General features: G+C 39.0%; 1 protein-coding gene across 2 annotated transcripts; it reads left to right on the top strand.

The window, feature by feature from the left end:
- The first annotated feature begins 14,026 nt into the window (after positions 1–14,026).
- On the top strand, positions 14,027–20,506 carry LOC102314469. 2 transcript variants are annotated; one of them, XM_014335681.2, is made up of 7 exons: positions 14,027–14,213; positions 14,432–14,529; positions 14,699–15,082; positions 15,273–15,449; positions 15,818–16,005; positions 17,247–17,470; positions 18,916–20,506. In XM_014335681.2, the coding sequence occupies exons 1-7, from the start codon at positions 14,101–14,103 to the stop codon at positions 19,517–19,519; spliced, it is 1,788 nt and encodes a 595-aa protein (XP_014191167.2). In that variant the 5' UTR covers positions 14,027–14,100; the 3' UTR covers positions 19,520–20,506. The 2 variants fall into 2 exon arrangements, with proteins under 2 accessions (XP_014191167.2, XP_042079359.1); XM_042223425.1 differs by having other exon boundaries at positions 14,696–15,082.
- The last annotated feature ends 1,186 nt before the right edge of the window (positions 20,507–21,692 follow it).

The following is a 21,692-nucleotide window of genomic DNA, read 5'->3' as shown; positions in this document are numbered from 1 at the left end:
CACGAACAGCTCTCCCCAAGGGATATTTCTTTTGTACTGTGTAGTGCTTTCAGACATTTACTGAAAGCAAAGCACCAGTTGTCTGATCCTGACTAACCTGATATAATCATTGTACTCGTGGTACCTCTTTGTACTTGTCCTCTTGTGCCATTGGATAGTAAGTTGTACCATAGTGGCTTCTCAGGTATCTTGGAAACTAAGGTCAAATGCACAGCAGTAACATAATCACTGAGCCATTCTGTACTGGATGGAAGTAATGCAGTGTTGCAGCACTACTGGAATTCCAACTCAGATTTGCATTTAAGTACAATAAAATCAATTTCTTGCATACTTCCTTGGTGCTGGTGTTATTGTTGTTGTTGTTGGTGTTTTTGATTGGTAATTCAGTTTTATCTACAGCACATTATCCCAGACACATGCATATTGCTGATGTAAGGAGGCAAAAACAGTAGTAAAATTGAATAACAGAGACAATTAAGCATATAATGACCTCAAATCCACATGTGGATTGATCAGTAAAGGTTTTGCGCATGTCACAAATGGTAAAACTCAATGATAAGGTTTCTGAAGAGATAAGGACAGCATACATACAAGACAAACTATTACAAAGGACAAATAATATAAAGCCTTTTCTCCATATCCACACATTGTTGTTTGGGGAGATTCTATCTCAGCAATACCACAGACATGACCAGTTTTCTAAAACTAACACATTTAGTTTACTGACAGGCACAAACACATTCACAAAGAAAAAGACACAGATGCACGGTGCACCCAGGTTCACACCCAGAATCCTCATCCTTTAAAAGGTGTTTATCTATCCATAAAAATTGTCCCCAAAGGTTGTTTGTTCAAGTAGCTGATTACAATCTGCAGGCTGCATTTTTCTGAGAAGCTTCGAATTTGAATGAGGCAGCAGCATGCAGCATATTTATGTTAAGTAACAAGTGAGAAAAAGGAAATGACATTGTTGTAGAGCCAGAAAGTCTAACTGTAGACTCTATTATAAAACATACTCAAACCTCATGAATCAATTATTATTTTATTTTATTGTTATCAGTGAGTTTTCAACTGTTTGAAACTGTCAAAATTTGAATCAAAATGTAAGAGAACTCTAGTGACCACAATGCCATTAGAGCTTTCATACAACAACTTCCCACAGAGCAGACAGAAAATTGAAATCGTTCCTTCCTTTCAAGGTGTTTATAATGTTGATTGAATAATGGAGCATAACATTGATTTTATTAGGCAACATTAAGGTTACATTATTTCAATTTTTTTCTAGCAGGGCTCTTACGTGTGGTCTGCTCCATGTCCCTGTCAAGAAGATGCCAGCTTGCCACATGGCTATGCTAGTTTCCAGCTGGGACCAGCTCCGGCACCCCTGCTGCTCTGCACAGATGGGACAGGCCACTCGTGCCATTCACTGACACAGTACATAGATGTTGTGTTAAGTTAGGATCCCGGATGGGTGGTATCACATAAGGCCCCATTTTGAAACTCTGTAATAGAGGCTCAATCATTATTGTTGTAGACAGAAATTCCTGAGACGCTCATCCTATGGGTGATTGATGAAGGTGACCATGTAAAAAGCGAAAAATCTGTGTATCAATGAAAAAAACTAGTTGAAGTCTTTTTATTGGTTTGGGGATTGCCACCGAACACTATGCAGCTGCTGCTCTGTGCAACCGCCTCAGCAGTGGAGGTGTGGAACTAGTCCATGTGGACTCAGTGTCCAAGCCTACCTCAGAATGCTGTTGAAACTCTGATGGTTAATGGTTATAGATGTGTTGCTAAATCCAGTGCAGCGCTTGTCAAATGTAGCAGGTTTTACTTGTCAGAAATCAACTATACTGATAGTTGCAACACAATTAATCCATTATAAAATCATCACTTTGCTGAGTCCTTAATAATTGTCTGTACATATGTGTGTTATAACACACTCATGCCATACCAAGAGTTTACGGGATAGAGGTCACCTGTCAGCAAACGACCCCTGCAACACTGGAAAAAGCCATGTGAATATATTTGTATGTATATGTCTCTGCTCTGGCATGGCGGGGTTAATTCCTGCAGCCTGAAATCAGTGTGCGATAAGCATAGTGTGCAATAAGTGCTGCTTCTCCACTCTGGTAATTTTCTTTCCGATCATCCCTCTGTGTGATCTACTGTACACTACTGCTATTTAATGGTAGTAAATTCGTTTAACCATCACGTGAAATTTGATGCAGGATTACAGACAGCAAACTGTTTCCTTTCAGACTGCCTGGCAACAACAGCAGAGCGAGCTTCAGCTCCAGTGTTTTGTGGAAACTGTAAGAATAGGGGACACAGTAATCAGCCATAACTTCGTTTTTTTTTTCTGTCAGCAGGAACAGATGACGCAGCAGTTCAGAAAGAAGGGGGTAATTAGCCACAAAGGAACAACAGACCACTGAGGGAGCCTCAAACAGAGCTGCCAGCCCTCTTTTTCCCATAAACAATAATGGCAGCGTAGGGGGTGATGTGGTCTTCTTGCGCCCTCAAGTGGTAAAACACTGACATGACATTATGGAAGCTGATGTTTGTTTCTTACTCGGCTCAATACGTAAATGTGTTTTCTAACATATAAAATCAAAGTCTACTGTCCCAAAACAAATTGCACAACTAACACATATGTGAAAGGAAGACGCTTTGAGAGCCACGACTGCAAATTTGAAACATTAAGATGAACGAACCAACGTTTCTTCATAAACAATTATTGAGAATCGTGTAAATTATGATTAATAACAAAGATTGTTGGAAATCTCCTGTCGCAATGTGTCCTTCATTAAAAAACAAAAGAATGTGTATCAAGAGAAAATCAAGACAAATGAACAAAGGAAGCTTTGTTATTTTTTCATGCATAACGTTTGACCCATTCAGCACTGAGTTACAAGACACCACATAAGTCTGATTTAAAGAGCTGTGCAAGCATTTTAAAGAGTATCACAAGATAAATGAGTAAATCACAAAATAAACTCTGCGCATAAACACTACATGCCCCAGGCTTTTGAGATTAAACTGTCAAACTTAAACATTTCCAAATTAACTAGCCTGCAGCTACACACCAGAATATTTCAGGTTTTGTTGATCGAATTAATTAAAAATGATTTATGTTCAATAAAAAAAGAAAATATAGCCAACTTCTGAATTTCAAAACTCATTAAAACAAAAAACAAATACTAGGCCTTGACTTCCCAACCTAGCTCAATTTCTCTCCACACCAACTTTCCATCTGGAAACTTCAATGACCGAGATGTTTGATGGCTAGATGAAGTTTATCATTAGATTTTGTTAGATATCGTTCCTTAGATATATCTTTGTTTTATGTTTATGCTTTTATTCAATTCAATTGAAAGTAATTTGGCAGTTTATTTATGGAAATAAACCGGGGACAATGCACGTTCTGTCTGTAAAAACACTCAGAAAGTGCAGAAATGCTTAATGCAGCATTTCTTGATTTACCTTACCTTTTTTTGGTAATACATAAAGCCACACTAGTCAATTTATTCTAGATAAGGCTTTTGCAACTCTCTAACCCATATTTTCCAATTTCACATGATACAAACACCCTGTTTTTTTGAAAGGGGGGCACTGGGTTAGTTTGACTTCTGGAACCAAATGAACATACCTACTTTAAACAAAAATCTTTTACAGTATTACTGAGTGCCGTTCTTTCCATTTTGGGGAAAGATCAGTTCATGGACAGATACACACCATTGCGACTTGGAATCTGTCCAGTGAAACTATTGGCCACTGAGCAGACCCAGTCACTCCGCTGGGACCTAAAGCTGAAAGGCACCTCAGTGGTGGTAATGAGGCAGGGAAACACTGGTCCTTCACTTACCAACCCAATATGTCCTGCTGTTCTAGAGAATGAACCACAACTTTCTGGTCATAGTCTTTCTTTCTTAATCTGTAGAACAGTCATTTCCCAACAGGGGTACTTCTATAACTTCCACATGTACCTGGAAATATTGTGTGAAAGGCCAACGAACTACAAAAAGTAACAATTATTGTTTGATAAAGAATATTCGTCAGGAATTATAAGCAAAATGCTTGCTTTGAAACTGATTTCTTTAAAATACTGACTGTCAAAATCACGTACAGTATCTGCAAATGAGAAATGAGGGGAATCATCAGTGGAGCTCTAAACTCTAAATTCAGAAAAAGTGCAAAAAGACAGTGCATTATATGCTTGTTTGTTTTTTTGTTGATACTTATGGAGGTCATTCCATGCATGCAAAGTGCAAAACGTAGGGGCACTTAGGTCAACAACATCCTCTGTTTTATGCCTCTGCATCTTTATATAGTCACAAAATATACAAAAGGAAGTATACAAGAGGGAAATTAAATATATTCTAGCTCTTTGGTTCTCACGAAGAGAAGCAGAATAAATATTGAGTAATGCAACCTGTCCCCTGACAGCAGGATATTACATAAGCTGTATATAAAATGCAGTGATGTATGGCTCTAACACAGCTTATGAACGCCAACATCAGCAATCAATTTGGCCTCACTTCAACGTATTCACAGCGGCAACTTATATTTCCACACTGACCACTGATGACTTTTACAAATCTTGACTCTCAAAAGGTGCTGAGCAGAAAAAAAGTGACAAATTACTCCATCTGCAGAGCACCACTCACATAATGCATCACATCGTGGATGCTGGAGGGCGGAGGTGTGCGGCGAACCCACAATAAACTGACACATTGCTTCAGTGAACATGGCAGGAAGCAAATGCTGGACTGCCAAGCCAAATACGCTCAGACCTCCTATCAGTTTATGAATGTAATGGATCCAGCAGGCAGACGGAGCCTGGTGGCCTCCGGGGGCCCTTTGAATGTGCCACGGCACATAAGAAACTGCGTGGAGCCAGCGTTCGCTTGGCAGATCGGGCTTTTTGAGAGAGCTGAGGTGTGCGCACAGTGCAACCATTCAGACATCTCACAGAGCAGAGATGACGAGAGAATGAGCAGGTCTTTATGGGCAAACATCAGGAAAATGACTGTTATATAACAATAACAGTGCATGATGGGAATGCCTACAGTCTCTGGTGAACTGATGAAAGGAGACATACATGTAGAAGGTCTCTGACAAAACTTTTAAATTTCAGTTAATTTTTAATTGTGCTTTACATCTGGATAGATGATGTTCACATGTGTGACTGTCTCACACAACCCTTCATATTTCATTAGTATGTTTCTTAAGCCACTGCTAACATTTATAACTTAAATGGCACTAATAAAGCGCTTTAGGGTCCTTAGGGACTAGAAAAGCGCTATACAAATACAGGCCATTTACCATTTAATAAACCAGAATGTGTTGATTTAAATAATAATTTTTCTTTTTTTTTCTTTTTTTAATGTGCTTTGAAACAACAACAAACATTGAAATATTATTTTTACTTGCTGAAATTATTCCTCTTGGCAACACCAGTGTCTTAAAGATCTGTTTCTAATGAGTCTGATGTGTCTTAACTGTAAGTGGATAAAGTCTGTAGCCTTTGATTCAGTGAAAAAATACACACAAAAAAGTTTATCTGAAGGTAATTTGAGGCTAATGCAGACTGAGTTTAAAAATTAAGTGAGCATCTTGCAAAGCTGGGTCTTTTATCACCATATTCCTTGTTGCTCCAAAAACCTTATCTATAGTACAAAAGGGCAAAAAGGACTGATATCCTATTCCAGTGAAACGCTGGAAGTCTGAAAGATCACTTTCACTGATTATCAGACTGCCTCACAAAGCCTTATATAAGCTTAAAGTGAATTGTAATGAATACTTTGGGAATTAATGTGTAATAAAAAGTATGTAATGAACACTTCTACTGAAAAGACTTCATGGCAAGGATGACTATTCACTGCTCATTTGGGCACCTTCACAATCGTTTAAGACAGATTTAATAATAGGTGATGTGACATTTGAATAATCACAATTTCGTTCTGAAGCAATTTATTATTTTCTTTTGAAATTTTGTCCATTTTTGTTAAAATTGTTGCGAATGAGTGATACTTACTGAGTTCACATTGCTCTTTATGACAGCTGGTGCCGCTGCTAATGAACCATGTAATTTGGTTACAAGCTCCAGAATAAGCTGATATGTGTGTTGGTTATGTTTTGAGCTCTATCATGTTTGCGGTTTATCATCACTTCCTTTTTCTTTGCTAACTGTTTTTTTAAGTACAAGTACAGAAAATTGTGGCATCAGTTTTAAAAAAAAAGTTGCAGAGAAGTTTGATTAAAATCCTATTCCAGTAAAAGTTGCTGTAACAATCATTCTATCCCCTTCCACCCCGGAGGTCTCTGTGCAAGAACCAGACTGCATTTGCTAAAAAACACAAGTGCAGCCCTTTTTCAAAGAATGCCAAGTGCAGAACGTGTAATGAAGAGATCACCTAGTTTCACTAGTTGATGCGGGATGGAGCATTTGTTGTAACATACTTCATTTTTGTTGCAGCAAATTTGTTAAAAATTGCTCATGACAAATTGTGGAAATGTTTTTTTTTTTAAATCAGTGGCAGTGATTCACGGTTATGAATCTGTGTTCAGTCTCCTCAATTTACATTTTCTAATTGGTTGGTAAAAAAAAGAAAAAGAAAAGAAAAGAAAAGACTTAAACAATAGTACAGGCAGTCAATGCGAAAAGCAAAGGTCAGAGGCGATTAATGATATATGAGGTACCAATGTCAGGTGACGGGGACTCTGTGCCAAAGGCGTCGGCTGCTCAGGTGTCACTGGCTTTGTGAAGAGAGCAGAGAACAGGAGATCAGCAGCTGTGGACATATCACATCACCAGGTGCAAACACATATTCAGCTTCATACGTGGACAAGACAACAGGTAAGATTCTCTATCCTCTCTGGGTTTATGAGAAAAATTGGTGAGTGAGGAAAGAAGAAAGATTTTAAACACATCATAATGTAATAATGTTTTGAGTACTTGCTGTGCTTCCTGTGATTTTCAGCTTTAAAACACAATAAGCAATAATGGAGAATAAGAAGGAATCCATTTTATTTTATTTTGTATGGAGGGCATTTATTTATTTATTTAATTTGCACTAATGTAGTTAGTTTAATAATGACATTTAAAATAATTATTAAGAGGTAAACCTAAAAAAAAGAATTAAAAATAAATGTAAATATAGTGTTAGGAATTAGCTATGAATACTTCTAAACTAATATATTTAGTAATGTATAATGAATTTATTATTACTACAATACAAGTAAAAATGCTAAACATGATTTAATATCTTGTTAGTACTGCATACATATAGTACTAGTAAAACCCTAAATAAAGATGTTTTATTTATAGTGGAGCATTTTTCAGTAAGATGTTGTTTCTTTCAGTTTTATATTTTTTTAAATGGCCCTCAAAACTACAATATCTGATCAGATTAGACAGCACATAGGTTAAACATCTGCAGATGCTACATCACACTGTCATCTATCTATTTACATATGCAAACAAGAAGTAAACAGCTTCTTGTTTGTATATGTATTTCTCAGTTCTAGCTATATTAAAGGCTTAAAACAAAACATATGGGCCATTAAGAATAGCCATTTAGACAATAAACCAGACTGCCAAAAAGAAACACTTCTTTAGACCAATTTTTTTAGTCTTGGAGGCTGGGGCGCATTCATGCATACGCAGGCTACTAATCTCAGGGGGATGGCTGCGTGCCTGCTACCTCCTCTCCTAGAAGCACTCAGCACAGCAGATGACATGGCTGCGGATGACGCGATTAGATTACAGATACTGAAATTCATCGGTAGGCCGTAAAAGAAAAAAGAAAGCTTATTAGTGAATTAAGATGTGCCTTCTTAGTTTTAGATTTATCATATTTGTATTATTTTTTAAAACACATTAGGTGCTGAGATGGGGAATGGACTTCCAGCAAAGACTGCCTCGATTTATTCACTGAGCTGCAGGATCACAGTGACCTTACAACTTAAATGAAAAGAGAAGGTCCCCGTACAGTTGTTTCTGCAGACTCTCACCCGAGGACCTTATATAATCTTTTCCTGACTAAACTATAATATACATCCTACTCACTGTGAAAATTATAGAGCTTTTCTGTTGCTTTCACCCAGGTTTTCATTTAATTGTCTCACACAAAAAACTTTATAATACCACCTTTAGGGAGCCATAACAGTACAGCTCAGGAAGGTAATAATAGGAATACATTACCATGATCACAGACCTTTGAATCTCTACCCACATCTTTGATTTATACCCTGAAGGTAATATTGTAAAATTAGTGATTATAGAAATAAAAGCACCATTGTCAACAGCCTGGCTGAAGAATGATTAGCAGTACCTTTACCTCATTATTATTTTACCACAAAGTGTTTACAGTGTTCCAGGTGTCTACTTTAACTTGTGATAGTCACACTTTTTCCTCTTACAAACTATAAAAGGTGGAAGAAAACCTTTGACGGTATATATTCAAAAACACGTGTTGCTGGAAGAATGGAGTCGATGAGAAGAATCAGACGGAACAGCAAGACTCTTCTTCAGGATCTCTTTTACAGAGGAGTTCACGGAGGAGACAGAGACACTCCTGTGAGTCATTCTATGGGCATGTTTCTGATCCATGGCTGACACTGCATCTGAACGTTCTCCTTTTCTGAATATTTTTTAAACAGATCCCAGCTCAGCCTAGAGATGCTAAAATGATCCATTCCATTGCCAGTCTGATTAGAGCAAAAAGCAAGCTTCTCCTCCTTGAGAATCCAGACACTGTGGAGATCTACAAGGTCGGAAAAATCTTGAACAGCATGCTAATTTAATAAAATTAGTAACAAGTCCCTTTTTCCCAACACATGACGCATGCAAACTTCAGGAACCTAACATATAATTTTATTATTTTGCTTAAGAATTATGACCAGGTAAACTCTGAGATCTCTACTTGCAAAGTTTATTTACTGAGTGTGAATATAAATGAGAATTTAAAAAATTACAAAACTCAAAAATAAGACAAAAAAAGAATATACTCATCAACCTTTTTATTTATAGGTGGATCACTGTAGTATTAGGATGGACTCATTTTTGTCTTCAGAACTGCCTTAATTTTTGTCGGACTAAAATGGTGCTGGAAACTTTCATCACAGCTTTTGGTCCGTGCTGACATGACACATCAAACAGTTGCTGCAGATTCATCAGACCAGGCAAAAGTTTTCCAATCTTCTATTGCTCAATTTGGGTCAACCTGTTCAAATTATAGCCTTAATTTCTGGTTCTTAGTTGACAGGTGTGTCACCCAGGGTGGTTTTCTGCTGCTGCTTCAAGGTTTGATGTGTTGTACATTCAGAGATGCTCTTCTACAAACCATGATTTTAACAAGAGTTATTTGAGCTATTATTGGCTTCCTATCAACTCAAAGCAGCCTGGTTATTCTGCTCTCACCTCTGTCAAGAAGGCACCTTTACCTAGCAAACTGCTGCTCCCTTCATATATTTACCTTAATAGGGCCATTCTCCAACAATCACACAATGTTTAAAGTCACTTAAATAACTTTTTTTCACTCATTCTGATGCTCAGTTTGAATTCCAGCAGGTCATCTTGACCTGCGGTCCCCAACCCCCGGGCCTCGGACCGGTACCGGTCCATGAGTCATTTGGTACCGGGCCACGAGAATTGAGGCTCAGGTGTGAAATGTATGGTTTTCAGGGTTTTTATCGGTTTTCAGCGTTATTTTGTTATCGTTTTTAATCGTTAACTCGGTTTTCCTGGGTCTTTTCATGTGTGTTATGAATAAATCGTCTTTTTTTCGGTACCGGTACTAGTTTTATATTGTTGTATTTATCCGCGACACCTTAAAGGCCGGTCCGTGAAAATATTGTCGGGCATAAACCGGTCCGTGGCGCAAAAAAGGTTGGGGACAGCTGATCTTGACCATATCTATATGCCAAAATGCAGTGAGCTGCTGTCATGTTGTTGGTATTAGATATTCACATTAACAAGCAACTGAAAAACTATACCCGATAAAGTGTCTGGTGAGTAAATATATACATGGATTGCATACGAAATCACACAAAAAATATATAAGAAGAGTGTTGGTATGATACCCATCATATAACAGACCTGCTTATTACAGTGGATGTAGCAGCATTTCAGTCTTGAGTTAATTCAAATTTTAAGATTTAAAGGTGAAAAATGATCAAAGAGGCAATCATCAGGACTGAACTTTTACCAAATAGGTCATTTCCTACACTATAACAACTAAATAGTTTGTTCCTTTTGTCTATTCAAAAGTCATTCAGAATTTAAAAAAAAAAAAAGAATAAGTAAAGCGTTACTTTGTTTGATCCCAGCAGTGAAATGTGTTCTCTGCCAAACTTAACTATCAGCTGCAGCAGCAGACAGCAGCGCTGGGCTCCCACGAAGCAACTCCAGCTGTTTAACAAGAACCATGATGCAGAAGAAGCACCTTAACATGTTTTTATGTTCCTTGACAGCAGCACTGACTACTATGCCTGTGTGCAATGCCTATTAACATGTCATTATTATTACATGAGTAAGTAATACTCATTGGTCAGGCAATACCTGTCGTCAAACTTATTTATTTATTTTTAACCTCAGTTAAAGTTTGATGTCTTATCAAACACAGTTGTGATGCAGTTGCATGGCAACGACAGGCAGACAGACATGTGAAAGTGTTCAAAACAGACCTTGAGGTAGTTCCAGTAGGTGTCTCCAGGACCATATTTTAACTGATACAGACCCAGAGCCACAGAGTGAAAACAATGTCAGCTACACTATCATAGGTGGGAATGACAGTAATACAAACAGACTGGGAGAGGGAGACACAGAAAATTTACAACACCTTGTATTTTATTTATTTTTATTTATTTATTTATTTTTGTTTATTTATGTTTTGCTGCCATAGATATCTGTGGCTACCAATATATGTAGAGAAGCAGAATGTAGCGTAACTGTAAATAATTTCTTTCGATAACATTGATGAGCTATGAAAAAATAAAGTATTCTTTTTAAACCGTTCTTTGAAATGTTGCATGTATCTTGTATTCTTATAATTTGTAACTTTGTAATATATTGCATTATTTAATTTAGTTCAGTCTGTTACTGTTCTTATTGTCTTGGAGCAACTGTAACCAAATCATTTCATTAGGGATTAATAAAGTATTCTGATTCTGATCGTCTCATGTAGCTGACTGAGCCTGGAGCCCATTCTAGCAGACCTGGAAAAGGTGATGTTTATCTCCCAGCCATCACAGCTAAGGCTTCAAGCCTGAACTCAATCAGAGGCAGTCTGAGTCAGTCGTGCCCTTACCTATATGACAAACGAAGAGGATCCTTCTCCTCAGTGGCTTCTCAGAAAACAGGAGGTCACACTGCAAAACAGGTAGGCTGATATTTTGCTTGCAACAAAAACAAATTCAAACATGTTTTAAACCCTTCTTCTTACACTGTGCACGTTCTGCCCTCTTCTTATCAGAGCAGCCTTAAGACACAAAAAGAGGCAAAGAAATCCAATGTTACTGTGACAATGACCTACCTTGGACAAAGACATCGGAATTTGGGGCTTGGGTCAACTCAGGATGAACTGAAAGTACTCCAGCAAGTCAATGGAGGAGAGAATATTTGTGTCTTCAAAGGCCTCGTAGCTCCAGGCGGTAGGAACTGCTAAAGCTGAAACCGTATCGTTTGAATGGCCAACAATGATTCAGAAATTCGTTTTTTATATTTCTTTATATTTGACTCCCTTTTGGAGATTTTAAGGTGTTTTCTGCCATTAAGGGGGTCAAAGTAAGAGAAAGAAATCAGTGGCATTAAAGTGTCCACTGCCACAAGCTTAATTCCTCATCAAAGCAAGATTTTAATGAGAATGATGAGAACACTGCCCTGAGGCAGAATTTCAGCCGAACACCAATAAAAAGCTGATGTGTGACCTGATGCACTGTCATCGCATAAAAAAAAGTCAATAGACAAGACAAGTTATTTCATCTTTGCAGTCGGTACATGTTGATATACACTGTACAAGCATCACTCCAGGGAAGGAATCTCAATGTCAGGCAAGAAAGAGGTTATGGATTTCTGCTTCAGACTGCATGTGTGATGTGTTTACAAAATCCTTGGTAGGAATAAAACAAAGGAGCAGACAATACACAGAAGCACAATCCAAACAGTCGATCCCACAAAGTCAATGAGATATGTCGTGACTATTATTGCATTGGTTTTACACTATATATACACAGTGATATGTGATTTTGATGGCAAGAGTGCAGTGACATTACATACAGATTTAGTTATATCTAACATTTTGACATAATGTTTTGTTTCCAGTTAAGTTCATTTTAATAAAGTATGTTTTTTTCAGGAGCGGGGTAGCACTGTTGCCTTTTAGCAAGAAGGTTTAAGTTAGTTTAAATAGTGATTATGGCAACTTGTTCAAGGTTTACCCTGCCTCTCGCTCTATTGTTGGTGGGATAGACTCCACCTCCCACTGTCTTTGAATTGACTAAGCAGAATAAAATGAAATAGATAGTATAAAATGAAAAATAGCCTTTTTTGTACTGTCTGACATATCTGTTCTTTTAAAGATATTTTGAGACACCAATCAATGGCTGGAACTGCAACATAAATTGCACTTGGATCTTCGTCCTGTTTTGAGTATTGCATCTCTTGATTGCACCTAAAAAGGGTCTCTTTCTAAGTTAATGTTACTATTCCCAAATGGGAGTTGCAAAAACCAACCAGGATGTGGTATGTTTCCAGTGCTGTCAAAGTGGAGGTTCATTCTAAAATCAAATAAACATGTTGTCTTTCTGACCTTGGTTCCATTTATCCATCTAGATAGTTTCAGTGTGAGTCACTCAGTTTTGGAGATATAGCATGCAGAGAACTATTTTCCTTCCACTGAACTACACCTGCCAATCCCACTGAGCTGAGGGAAGCCTATGGTCTAGCCCAGACAAAAAGCTTGTGCACAACAAAGCAAACAACATTAACATTGATGGTGTCTTCTAAGAACTTCTGTTGACTCTGGTGTCTTCTTGTCTGCGTTGTAACATTAGCTAGCCACATTACTTCCTTTGGTTTGGTTAGAGGACATAGTTGAAAAAAAAGAGAAAAGAGTTCCTGAATGAAACTGCTCACACCAAAGTTAATGTTTTTTGTGTTTGTTTTTATTGAATCATAATTTCTGAAACAACACATTGCTGGTGAACCTCTCAAATGTATTTTTTGGCACTTTGAGCACCACAAGGTGAGTTCTGTCTGGAGCCAAGATTTTTAACAGAAGTCTGATACTGTATCTCTACAGCCAATGTCACCAAAAACTGGGCAACTCAATCCAAAGCAATTTAGAAGAATAAATAACGCTACAGGCCAGAGGAAGAAGAATCTGCAGAGTGATTTTGAGGTAGACTAGCGCTGTAACTCTGTGCTTTTTAGGCCTACTTTTAAACTAAACCAGTTGAGGCAGCAAAAGATTGAACACAGTGTTTAACTAAAGATAGAAGCACTGCCAAACATCACCACATGAAGACAATAAGCAAAGATAAAGTAAAATTTGATTAAAATCATAAAAGTGATTTCAATCTCCAAATGCAACCAGTGATGCTATCAATTATGACTAGTGTTTTGGCCCCAAGTCTTTTTGTGGGTTTTGTGCGTGTGTGTGTGTGTGTGTGTGTGTGTGTGTGTGTGTGAGTGTGTGTGTGTGTGTGTGTGTATGCTGTGTGTGTGTGTGTGTGTGTCCTGGTGTGTGTGTGTGTGTGCAAGAGAGAGAGAGAGAGAGAAAGAGAGAGAATATGTGAGCGGTGTGTTGCAGGAGGGTTTTGTGTGACACATGAGACTGCAGGAAGTGCAGAACACTTGGGCGCTGTTTTTGTGGACCACAAGCCGTTTGTAACACAAGACAAATGCATAAGAAACCATTACCAAATGTGATGACCTGCAGCAAGAAAAGCCAAACAAGACTACCTTCTAAAAAGATCAAACAATATCTACAATCTTAATATTTGTGCTGCTTGTATCTTTCAGAGCAGTTCCAGTTTTTGTCTCAGAGACATAGAGGTTACCCATTCAGTGCTTCCTTTTATGTCAATGGCATCATGGTGACCAGGATCAGTTCCTGCTGTGAGTACCGCTACACTCCTGGCTTCCAGCAGGGCAGGAAGAGCTGCTTCAGATTGACTTGGCTGGCTGGTGGGATACCCTGCTACAGGTAAGATTACATCCTCTGAGAGACAGACAGCATGGCACTGGCAGAAAAATGAGAATTTAATACCAAATGTCAAAACATGTTGGGTAAATCCATTGTTTTGCAGATATAATGTGTTGTGGGTGGACACTGAGGAAAAAGGAAGCATATTTTAAAAGATCAGGGGGTGATGTTGGTACAGTAGGTAGAATATAATGAAAGCACATTTCCATCCCTTTCAGATGCACAAGTCTCCGAACCAAATACAGCTCTAGCCAGCAGCTGAACAACGGCGCAAAGGAGAACTTAAATCTTTCTCTCGAGCAGAGCACTGGCAATGGTACTAAGCCTGGAAATGAGGGTCTCAATTTTCCATTACTTCCTAAAGCTTTTCATCAACATTTTTTGATATCAGGCCCAGTCCTTGCTTTTGATCAACTACTTTAAAGACAAGATGTCTCACAAAGCATTTTTTCCTTCTCATTTTGTCTCTAATGTTTCCAAAGCAGGCGTCATCGAGTCATGTCCATCATCCCCTCTATTTATCCCAGCAAAACCTGTGAAGAAATCAGTGAGGAGGACAAGAAAACACACCAAGGAGGGCAGCAGAGGATCAACAGACAGCGAAGACCTTCCTGTAGCTGGAATTAAAGAGACCTCCAAAAAGAAACGACGCAAGGGTCAAACTAATCAGAAGGAGAGCAAAGGCAAGACAGCTGGAAATGACAGAGGAGAAGAGAGACAAGACGGCAAGAGCTCAACGAGGTCAACAGTGATGGAAAAATTTGAAGACAAGGCATTGTCTGCCAGACGAGAGCAGGACAGAGCAACCAGCCCTGTCACAATCCTGCATACGGGGCAGCCGCCATCGAAGATGATAAGCAAATTTCCCGGTATGCAAATTTTAATTTTTATCTGGTTTGATTCCTGTAAGACAAGATGGAAAAATAGGGGAAAATAGAATCTTCTGGCCTTTCAAGGGGAGATACAGATGACCTTCAAGCCTTCTGCCTGTGGTATCTCCATTTAATATTCTTTGCAGAGAAAGAAAACGGAAAAGAAAAAGAGTGTTTCTTTTTAAAGATTCATTGCAGGATGAGGAAGCACTGACGAAGCAGAACAGAGAGAAACAGAAGGGCCTTGGATCAAATGGGAAAAACAGAGATGGGGAAAAGCTGAAGGACTTCTATGAAGAATGTGTGGAAATGAGTGCTGCGTTGAAGCAAGGCCCAAGCAAACATCACTGGTTCAAGGCAAACAGTGAGTAAAGAAACCGCAGCACAGTAGGACCAAAGTGGAATCCCCCTGGAGAGCTGTAGCTGATTTACATAATACACTTAAGCAGAAAAAGGTTGAATTTGCAAGAAAGTGATGCATTGAGAAATGTCTGCTTAAAGGAAGACGGATGACGTGTGGGAGAGGTTATGCAGATACACACATGCCTGTGTGCATAAATTTTAGCTGATCTGCTTTCTCTATTGCTCAAACAGAGGCACAAACTGAATTTTAGATTGTATTATTTACATTTTCAAATTAACCGCGGATATCAATATCACTGCATGCACTTGGCTTCAGGACAGTTGGTTTTATTGCACCTGAGTTGTTTAATTTTCTTTCTGTATGCCAAGTCCTGGAGAGGTGCCGGCTCCAGAAGAGGCTGTCATCGGGCCCCAAAGCTCAACGCTCAGATGTGGAGCTCAGTGCAGAAAGTGACACCATTCTGCAGCATGATGGAAAGCCAGAGGAAGAAGAGCACATGGTTAATCAGAGCGCTGGCACGGAAGAGTCCGTTAGAGAGCAAGACCTGCAGGCACAGGTGTGTGTATAACACAAATTACTGTGGTGAAACTGTGTTTTTGCCAGAAGCTTTCCTGGCATTAAATCACTGCCAAAAGCCTCGATTCAAGCAGATTCTTCCATTCTGTGTTTTTGTCAGAGCAGGAATTGTATCTGCCAAATAATATAATGAAATGTCAACATTAAAAAACAATTTGCCCATTAAAGTAATGCACGTTCCATTGTCCCACTTCTCAACTAGCTTTAAGGTTGTTCATGTTTTTCCACACTCTGACTATATTACCATGTTCCAGCTATTCACTAAATAATGTAGTGTTTACACAGAGAGAAACACAGGCTTTTATTGAGTGCCACCATTTTCTCTTTTAATTACTGCTTCATATTTTTAGCTTTTAAGCACAAACGTCCCCCCTGAGGAACTTGTCCAACATGTAAAATCTACCCTGATAACAGAAAGGTGGCAATATGTCTTAGGCATGTAACACTGATTTGGAAGATAAAATGTTGATTTTATTTCATTTGGATGAATTCAGAGGATTTATTCTATTATTTGGGCTTTGAATACAAAGACGAGTTGTTCAAATGGTCGCTGAGTTTTATCTGGGGCAGGCAGGCATTTCACTCGGTCATACCTATCATGATGAAAAAGCTTCCAACAGTTCCTGAAAAATTCCTCAAGGTCTAGCAAAATGGCAAAGTAGACGTGGCCGGACAGCCAGACCATATGTCTCCGGACTCTCATCTTGTCTGTGTTTAGAAAACCTCCAGCACCTGTCTCCCCCACATCTCTTTCCCACCCGACAACACATCTCACATTGTGTGCTGTTGCGCACATTTACAAACAGTAAATGCTTAATGTTAATATTCCTCTCAGGGCTCAGATGCAAAATGCATTTCTGTATGAAGGACAAAATAATAATCTGCACTTGTGCAAATGTGATTTCTGTATTTTTATAACAGCTGCTTCTCTTGTAATTGAGCTAACTTAGAAGTTAAATGTAATATGTTTTTGTCTGTATCATATCTTTGCAATTCTGTGCTCTCGCATTCTGCACCACTCTACAACAAGATTACAGAAAAGAAGAATTCACAGATATAAAATATATATTCCACACAGCACAGTGCTCTAGTTTCACAGTAAGAAACTGTTCTTATGGATAACAGTATAGCGACACTGCATTATAACAGTTTCATTTCCCGCACTGTCGTTTTAGAAGGACTTACAGTTTTCTGTGACTTTCTCCTGGTTTGTAAATGTAGCTTCATGCCATGATGACAGTGCTGAGCATGTCTGATGAGGTGGAGCAGCTGGTTCTGAGGAACACGGACCTCACAGATGACCTTCTGCTGAGCCTGGCGGGGTCACTAAAAAGCAGTCTGTCTGAAGTCACACTACTCAATCTCAACCTCAACCTCATTGGCCCCTACGGTGCTCACATTCTGCTGGACGTTCTGAGAGTGAAGCCCCAGGTCAAAGGCCTGCAGTAAGTCCTACGCTCCACTGAGTTGTGTCTTATCAAAATCTGACAAAGAATAACATTAGAATTCAGAAAACATGCCCCCATCTAAAAGCATTTGAATATCACTTTTTTAAAAAAAGAGAGAGACAGGAATATGAACGGAACTGAAGAGATAGTATAAAAATGCAGCAAATCCAAGAAACACAGCAACCAAAGTAATGGATATATAAGTATCACATTAACTGTGTGGGAATTTCAGCCATTTTTATACACAGTCCCCCATTTTCAGCAGCTTATATTGAATTGGTTTCCTTATTATTATTGTGATGCATTAGGCAGATAAAAGTCTGGAGATGATGAAGTTGTATTTGGTACTTTCCAGTGGAATTCTCCACACGAGGTCTAAAGAGATGTCCTTGCAAGTGAGAGAGCCCAGCTTTAGGCTATGATAGCAAAAACAATTCAGAAATCTCGCCCATTCTTACAGGAAAACACTGTCGATAACAGCAAGACCAAAATATGTTTTAAACCACAGAAGACAACCAAAGGGAATGATGGAAGCATTCTTCCCTTGGTTAGAAAAACAACTTCACTACTTAAAACCAAGTAAAGAACACAGTTGCTGCACAGCTGAAGGTCTGATGCTTCACAGTGCAAACAATAAAACATACTGCAAAGGTGACCCAAGAGTTTTTAAAGGCAAAGAAATATTGGATATTTTTTAATCATCAAGTCAGTATCCTGATTTTTGATTGTTTTTATTTACTGAAGCCAAAACTTAAAGCATAGAGACCCACAAACAAGCGGTAAGTGAAGGCAAATTATCGAGACAGCGGCAGAGTGGTGAGAAAGACTGGCCCCTCTATTTCTAGAAGGCCTTTGTTGGCGACAGTCAAGCTTGTGACTCTGCGTAATTATTCTGAGACTTCACTTTTTACAGATTAAACAAATGAGATGAGATTTTCAGCTGGCAGACTATTTCTAATACAGCCAATGAAAAGTGTATCTTCATCTCTTAAAGGGGAATAGAGGCTAAGATATTCCTGTAAGGGCTTAAAAATAATTTACCTGTGAAAACACATGAATATATTTCAGCATTATTCCCAAATGCACCAGTTCAGTTCTTCAGTTATTCAAAAACCTTAAATCTGCATTTAACATACCAAATACATCAACCCCTCAACAGGAAAAGGTGTAACAAATTATCAGGACATTCTGCAGTTTTCTGCAGATTCCATTTTACTGCAAAACAGAAATACACACACACACACACAAAATCCACCATTTGTGTCATCCTGTGTCATCCGGTGTAAAAAAAAAAAAAAAAAAAAAAGGCTTTCTGCCTGAACTTAGATGTCACATGAGAGAAAACTTAGTATCAGGGTGCACACAGCTACATTTTCAAGTGAGCGGTTCATGGAGGCTCAAAAATAAATCTCCACAGTAACCTCTATTTTCTCTCTCTACAGCTTGTTTGGGAACAAACTGCGTGACCATGGAGTGCTGACCCTGTTGAACGGAATAGCTGAGCTGCAGGAACAAACAGCAAGAGCAGCTGCTGCTATCCAACAGGCTATGCTTTTCCCATCAGAACACAATATGCTACCTCAGCTGCCCTCTGGATGGAGCTCTTTCAGGCTTTTTACACTTTTAGAGCTGGATATTGGAGGAAATGGTTTGAGCAGTGATGGGGTGAAAGTGTTAGCATCATATATGAGATCCCATTCCTATCTTCAGTATTTAGGGCTAGCACAGACCAGCGGTGCCGATCTGGCAGCTTGGAAGGAACTTTTTGACAGCTTAAAAGGAAACAGCTCACTGACTCAGATCATCCTAGACGAAAATAACTTGGGTGACCCCGGGGTCAGGCTGCTGGCTGACATGCTGAAAGAGAACATGAGTTTGCAGCAGGTGGATTTAGACAAGAACTGCATCAGCGATGTGGGAGGAAATGACATCATGGGGGCTTTGCTTTGCAGGACACAGTTTCCACTGAGGCATCTGAGCCTCCAGGAGAACAACATCAGTGCAGGACTAATGAGCAGGATACAAGAGGAGGTAAAATATAAATGAGTCCTGCAGGGGTGGAAGAATACATTCGCAAACCCTGAAAAACTATGTAACATAAACAAAACACTGACTTGAAAACTCATAAGGTTTGTTGTTTACATTCCGGAGGTCAGAGAGGCAAAACCTGACTCATTTGACTTGTTTGACCATCAAACACACACAAACATAAAGAGCTCTTCCTTCCTATACCTGGGTGGCCCTGCTAAGAAACACTGCATCTCAGTTTAGTTCTGGCAGGTAGTGTGGGAGGCATGTTTACTTTGGTCTGGATGCATTTTCAAAGAGATATCAATGAACTGAACCTTATTTCTGTATGCCAAGGTTACATCTTCATCTTGATTTTTTTTTTCCTACTTCCCACCAGTGTTACCCCTCGTGACTCCACACCTACTTCGCTAAAATCGACTCCAGCAAGACTCCAGGCTCGTTGATCCATCTGTCATTCTATTGAATAATTTGCTGCCTTCTGACAAAAAAGAAACCACAGTGATTCATTCCACCCACAGTATTTACAAGTGGATGACTTACCCACAACATTTTCCCCCAGAGCATTGCAGTAGCTCTTCTCCACTTCTACAAATCAAAAGAGTTATGGACAGTCAACTATGCCACATCAACTACCCCTATTTTGTTAGTTCTTGCATCTTCATGCGCTAGACAGTACTTCTATTCATAATCTAAGAAGCAAAACTAGGCCACACTCATCTGGGCCGTCATCTCATTGTTCTATCAACATAGACATTCTGAGCATAACTGTACCTGTGATCAAAGCTTGTCAAAGTGGTAATTATCTCCTCCTCTCAAGGCTGCCAGTAGTGATTCTGTTGAAAATAACCCGTCCATATTTCATCTGCAGTCTCTGCGAATTCCTTTCTGCGGAACCCCGATAAAGGCGCTCCTCGAATCCCCAAGCGGATGACAGATAAATGAGACTGGTGTTCCTGAAGATTACATCTGCAGACGTTATCCGGCGTCGCCGTACCACACTGAATAAGCTTCTGTTTGTGGTGTTTGTACATTTAGAATAAAGATGTCTAAATTGGGGTGTCATGATTTGTCAGGTCAATTCTTAGTCCTGCAGAGGGATGTTATCACAACTAAAATAAGCCCGTGTTTCTTTTTTAGCTTTGACTGCTGATATTCTAAGATATTAACAGCCACGTTTGCAGTAGATTCAATACAGAACAAAGTGGTACACCATAACGCTTGGCTAAGCATAAGCTGGCAAACACGAGTCACACTGTAATTCACAGACTCCTTCGATAAGGACTTTGTGCTTCTCTGTTACAAGTAAACCTCGGATCACTGACCCCATTGTCCATCTGCTAATGTATTTAGCCTGAAAGAAATCCTGCAGTGTTACAAGCTTCTTTCAGCTGCTTTTCCAAAAACAAGGCCTTCAACCAGAAGCTCAATCTGTTAGGAATTTACAGGTTGGCTAAAGAAACAGTTCCCCCTTTCAGGCCTTTGTAGATTACTGAGCAGTATCACTTGCTGCTGTACAGTCACATAAGGTCTTGAAAGTGCTGTGATGTCCACTGTTGTTTTAAAGTCAAGGTATAATCAAATCAAACACATCATTCGTCACATTTGCAGATACTGCTAATGGATGAACTACCTAAATCCTTGAAAAACAAAGAATCGCTCTTACACAGCTGAAAGTAGCATACGTAGGTGCTGCTGATACACTGTTACACAGGAGTAAGGTTTCAAATAAGCGAGACTGTGCTGTGGGGAATTGGATAATGGAAAGTCTTCAGAATCGAGTTTCTTGTCTCTGACTTGGGGCAAAAACAAAACAAATGAAGTGAACAATAGTTACCTATCCTCATGGGAAGTTCAGTGATTCAGACATTCTTTAGGGCAGGGTGATGCAATTTATTTCCACTTACAGTGTATAAATGGTCAGTGTCTGTTTCCAGAGCCATTAACTTTTGATGTCTTTGTAATTTTGCCCCACGGATACGCACAGGTGGATTCAAACTTCAAGTTAATTCTTGCACTGGTCACAGAAAAGTGTTAAGATTTGAATGAATGAAAATCCAGGATATGAAAAAGAAGAGGGAAACCTCCTAATCTTTAATCAACAGGCTGAGCTTGTGTACTTGTTAGCAGTTGGCAGAGAAAGCAACTTATGCAAGGAGAAGGCAAAAATCACATTCCAAACTATTCCATA

The sequence above is a fragment of the Haplochromis burtoni genome, unplaced genomic scaffold (assembly GCF_018398535.1).
Source record: "Haplochromis burtoni strain Fernald_Lab_line unplaced genomic scaffold, NCSU_Asbu1 Contig_111, whole genome shotgun sequence".
Classification (NCBI taxonomy): Eukaryota; Metazoa; Chordata; class Actinopteri; order Cichliformes; family Cichlidae; genus Haplochromis; species Haplochromis burtoni.
The sequence above is the reverse complement of the archived record's forward strand: the minus strand, read 5'-3'. Positions and strand labels throughout refer to the sequence as shown.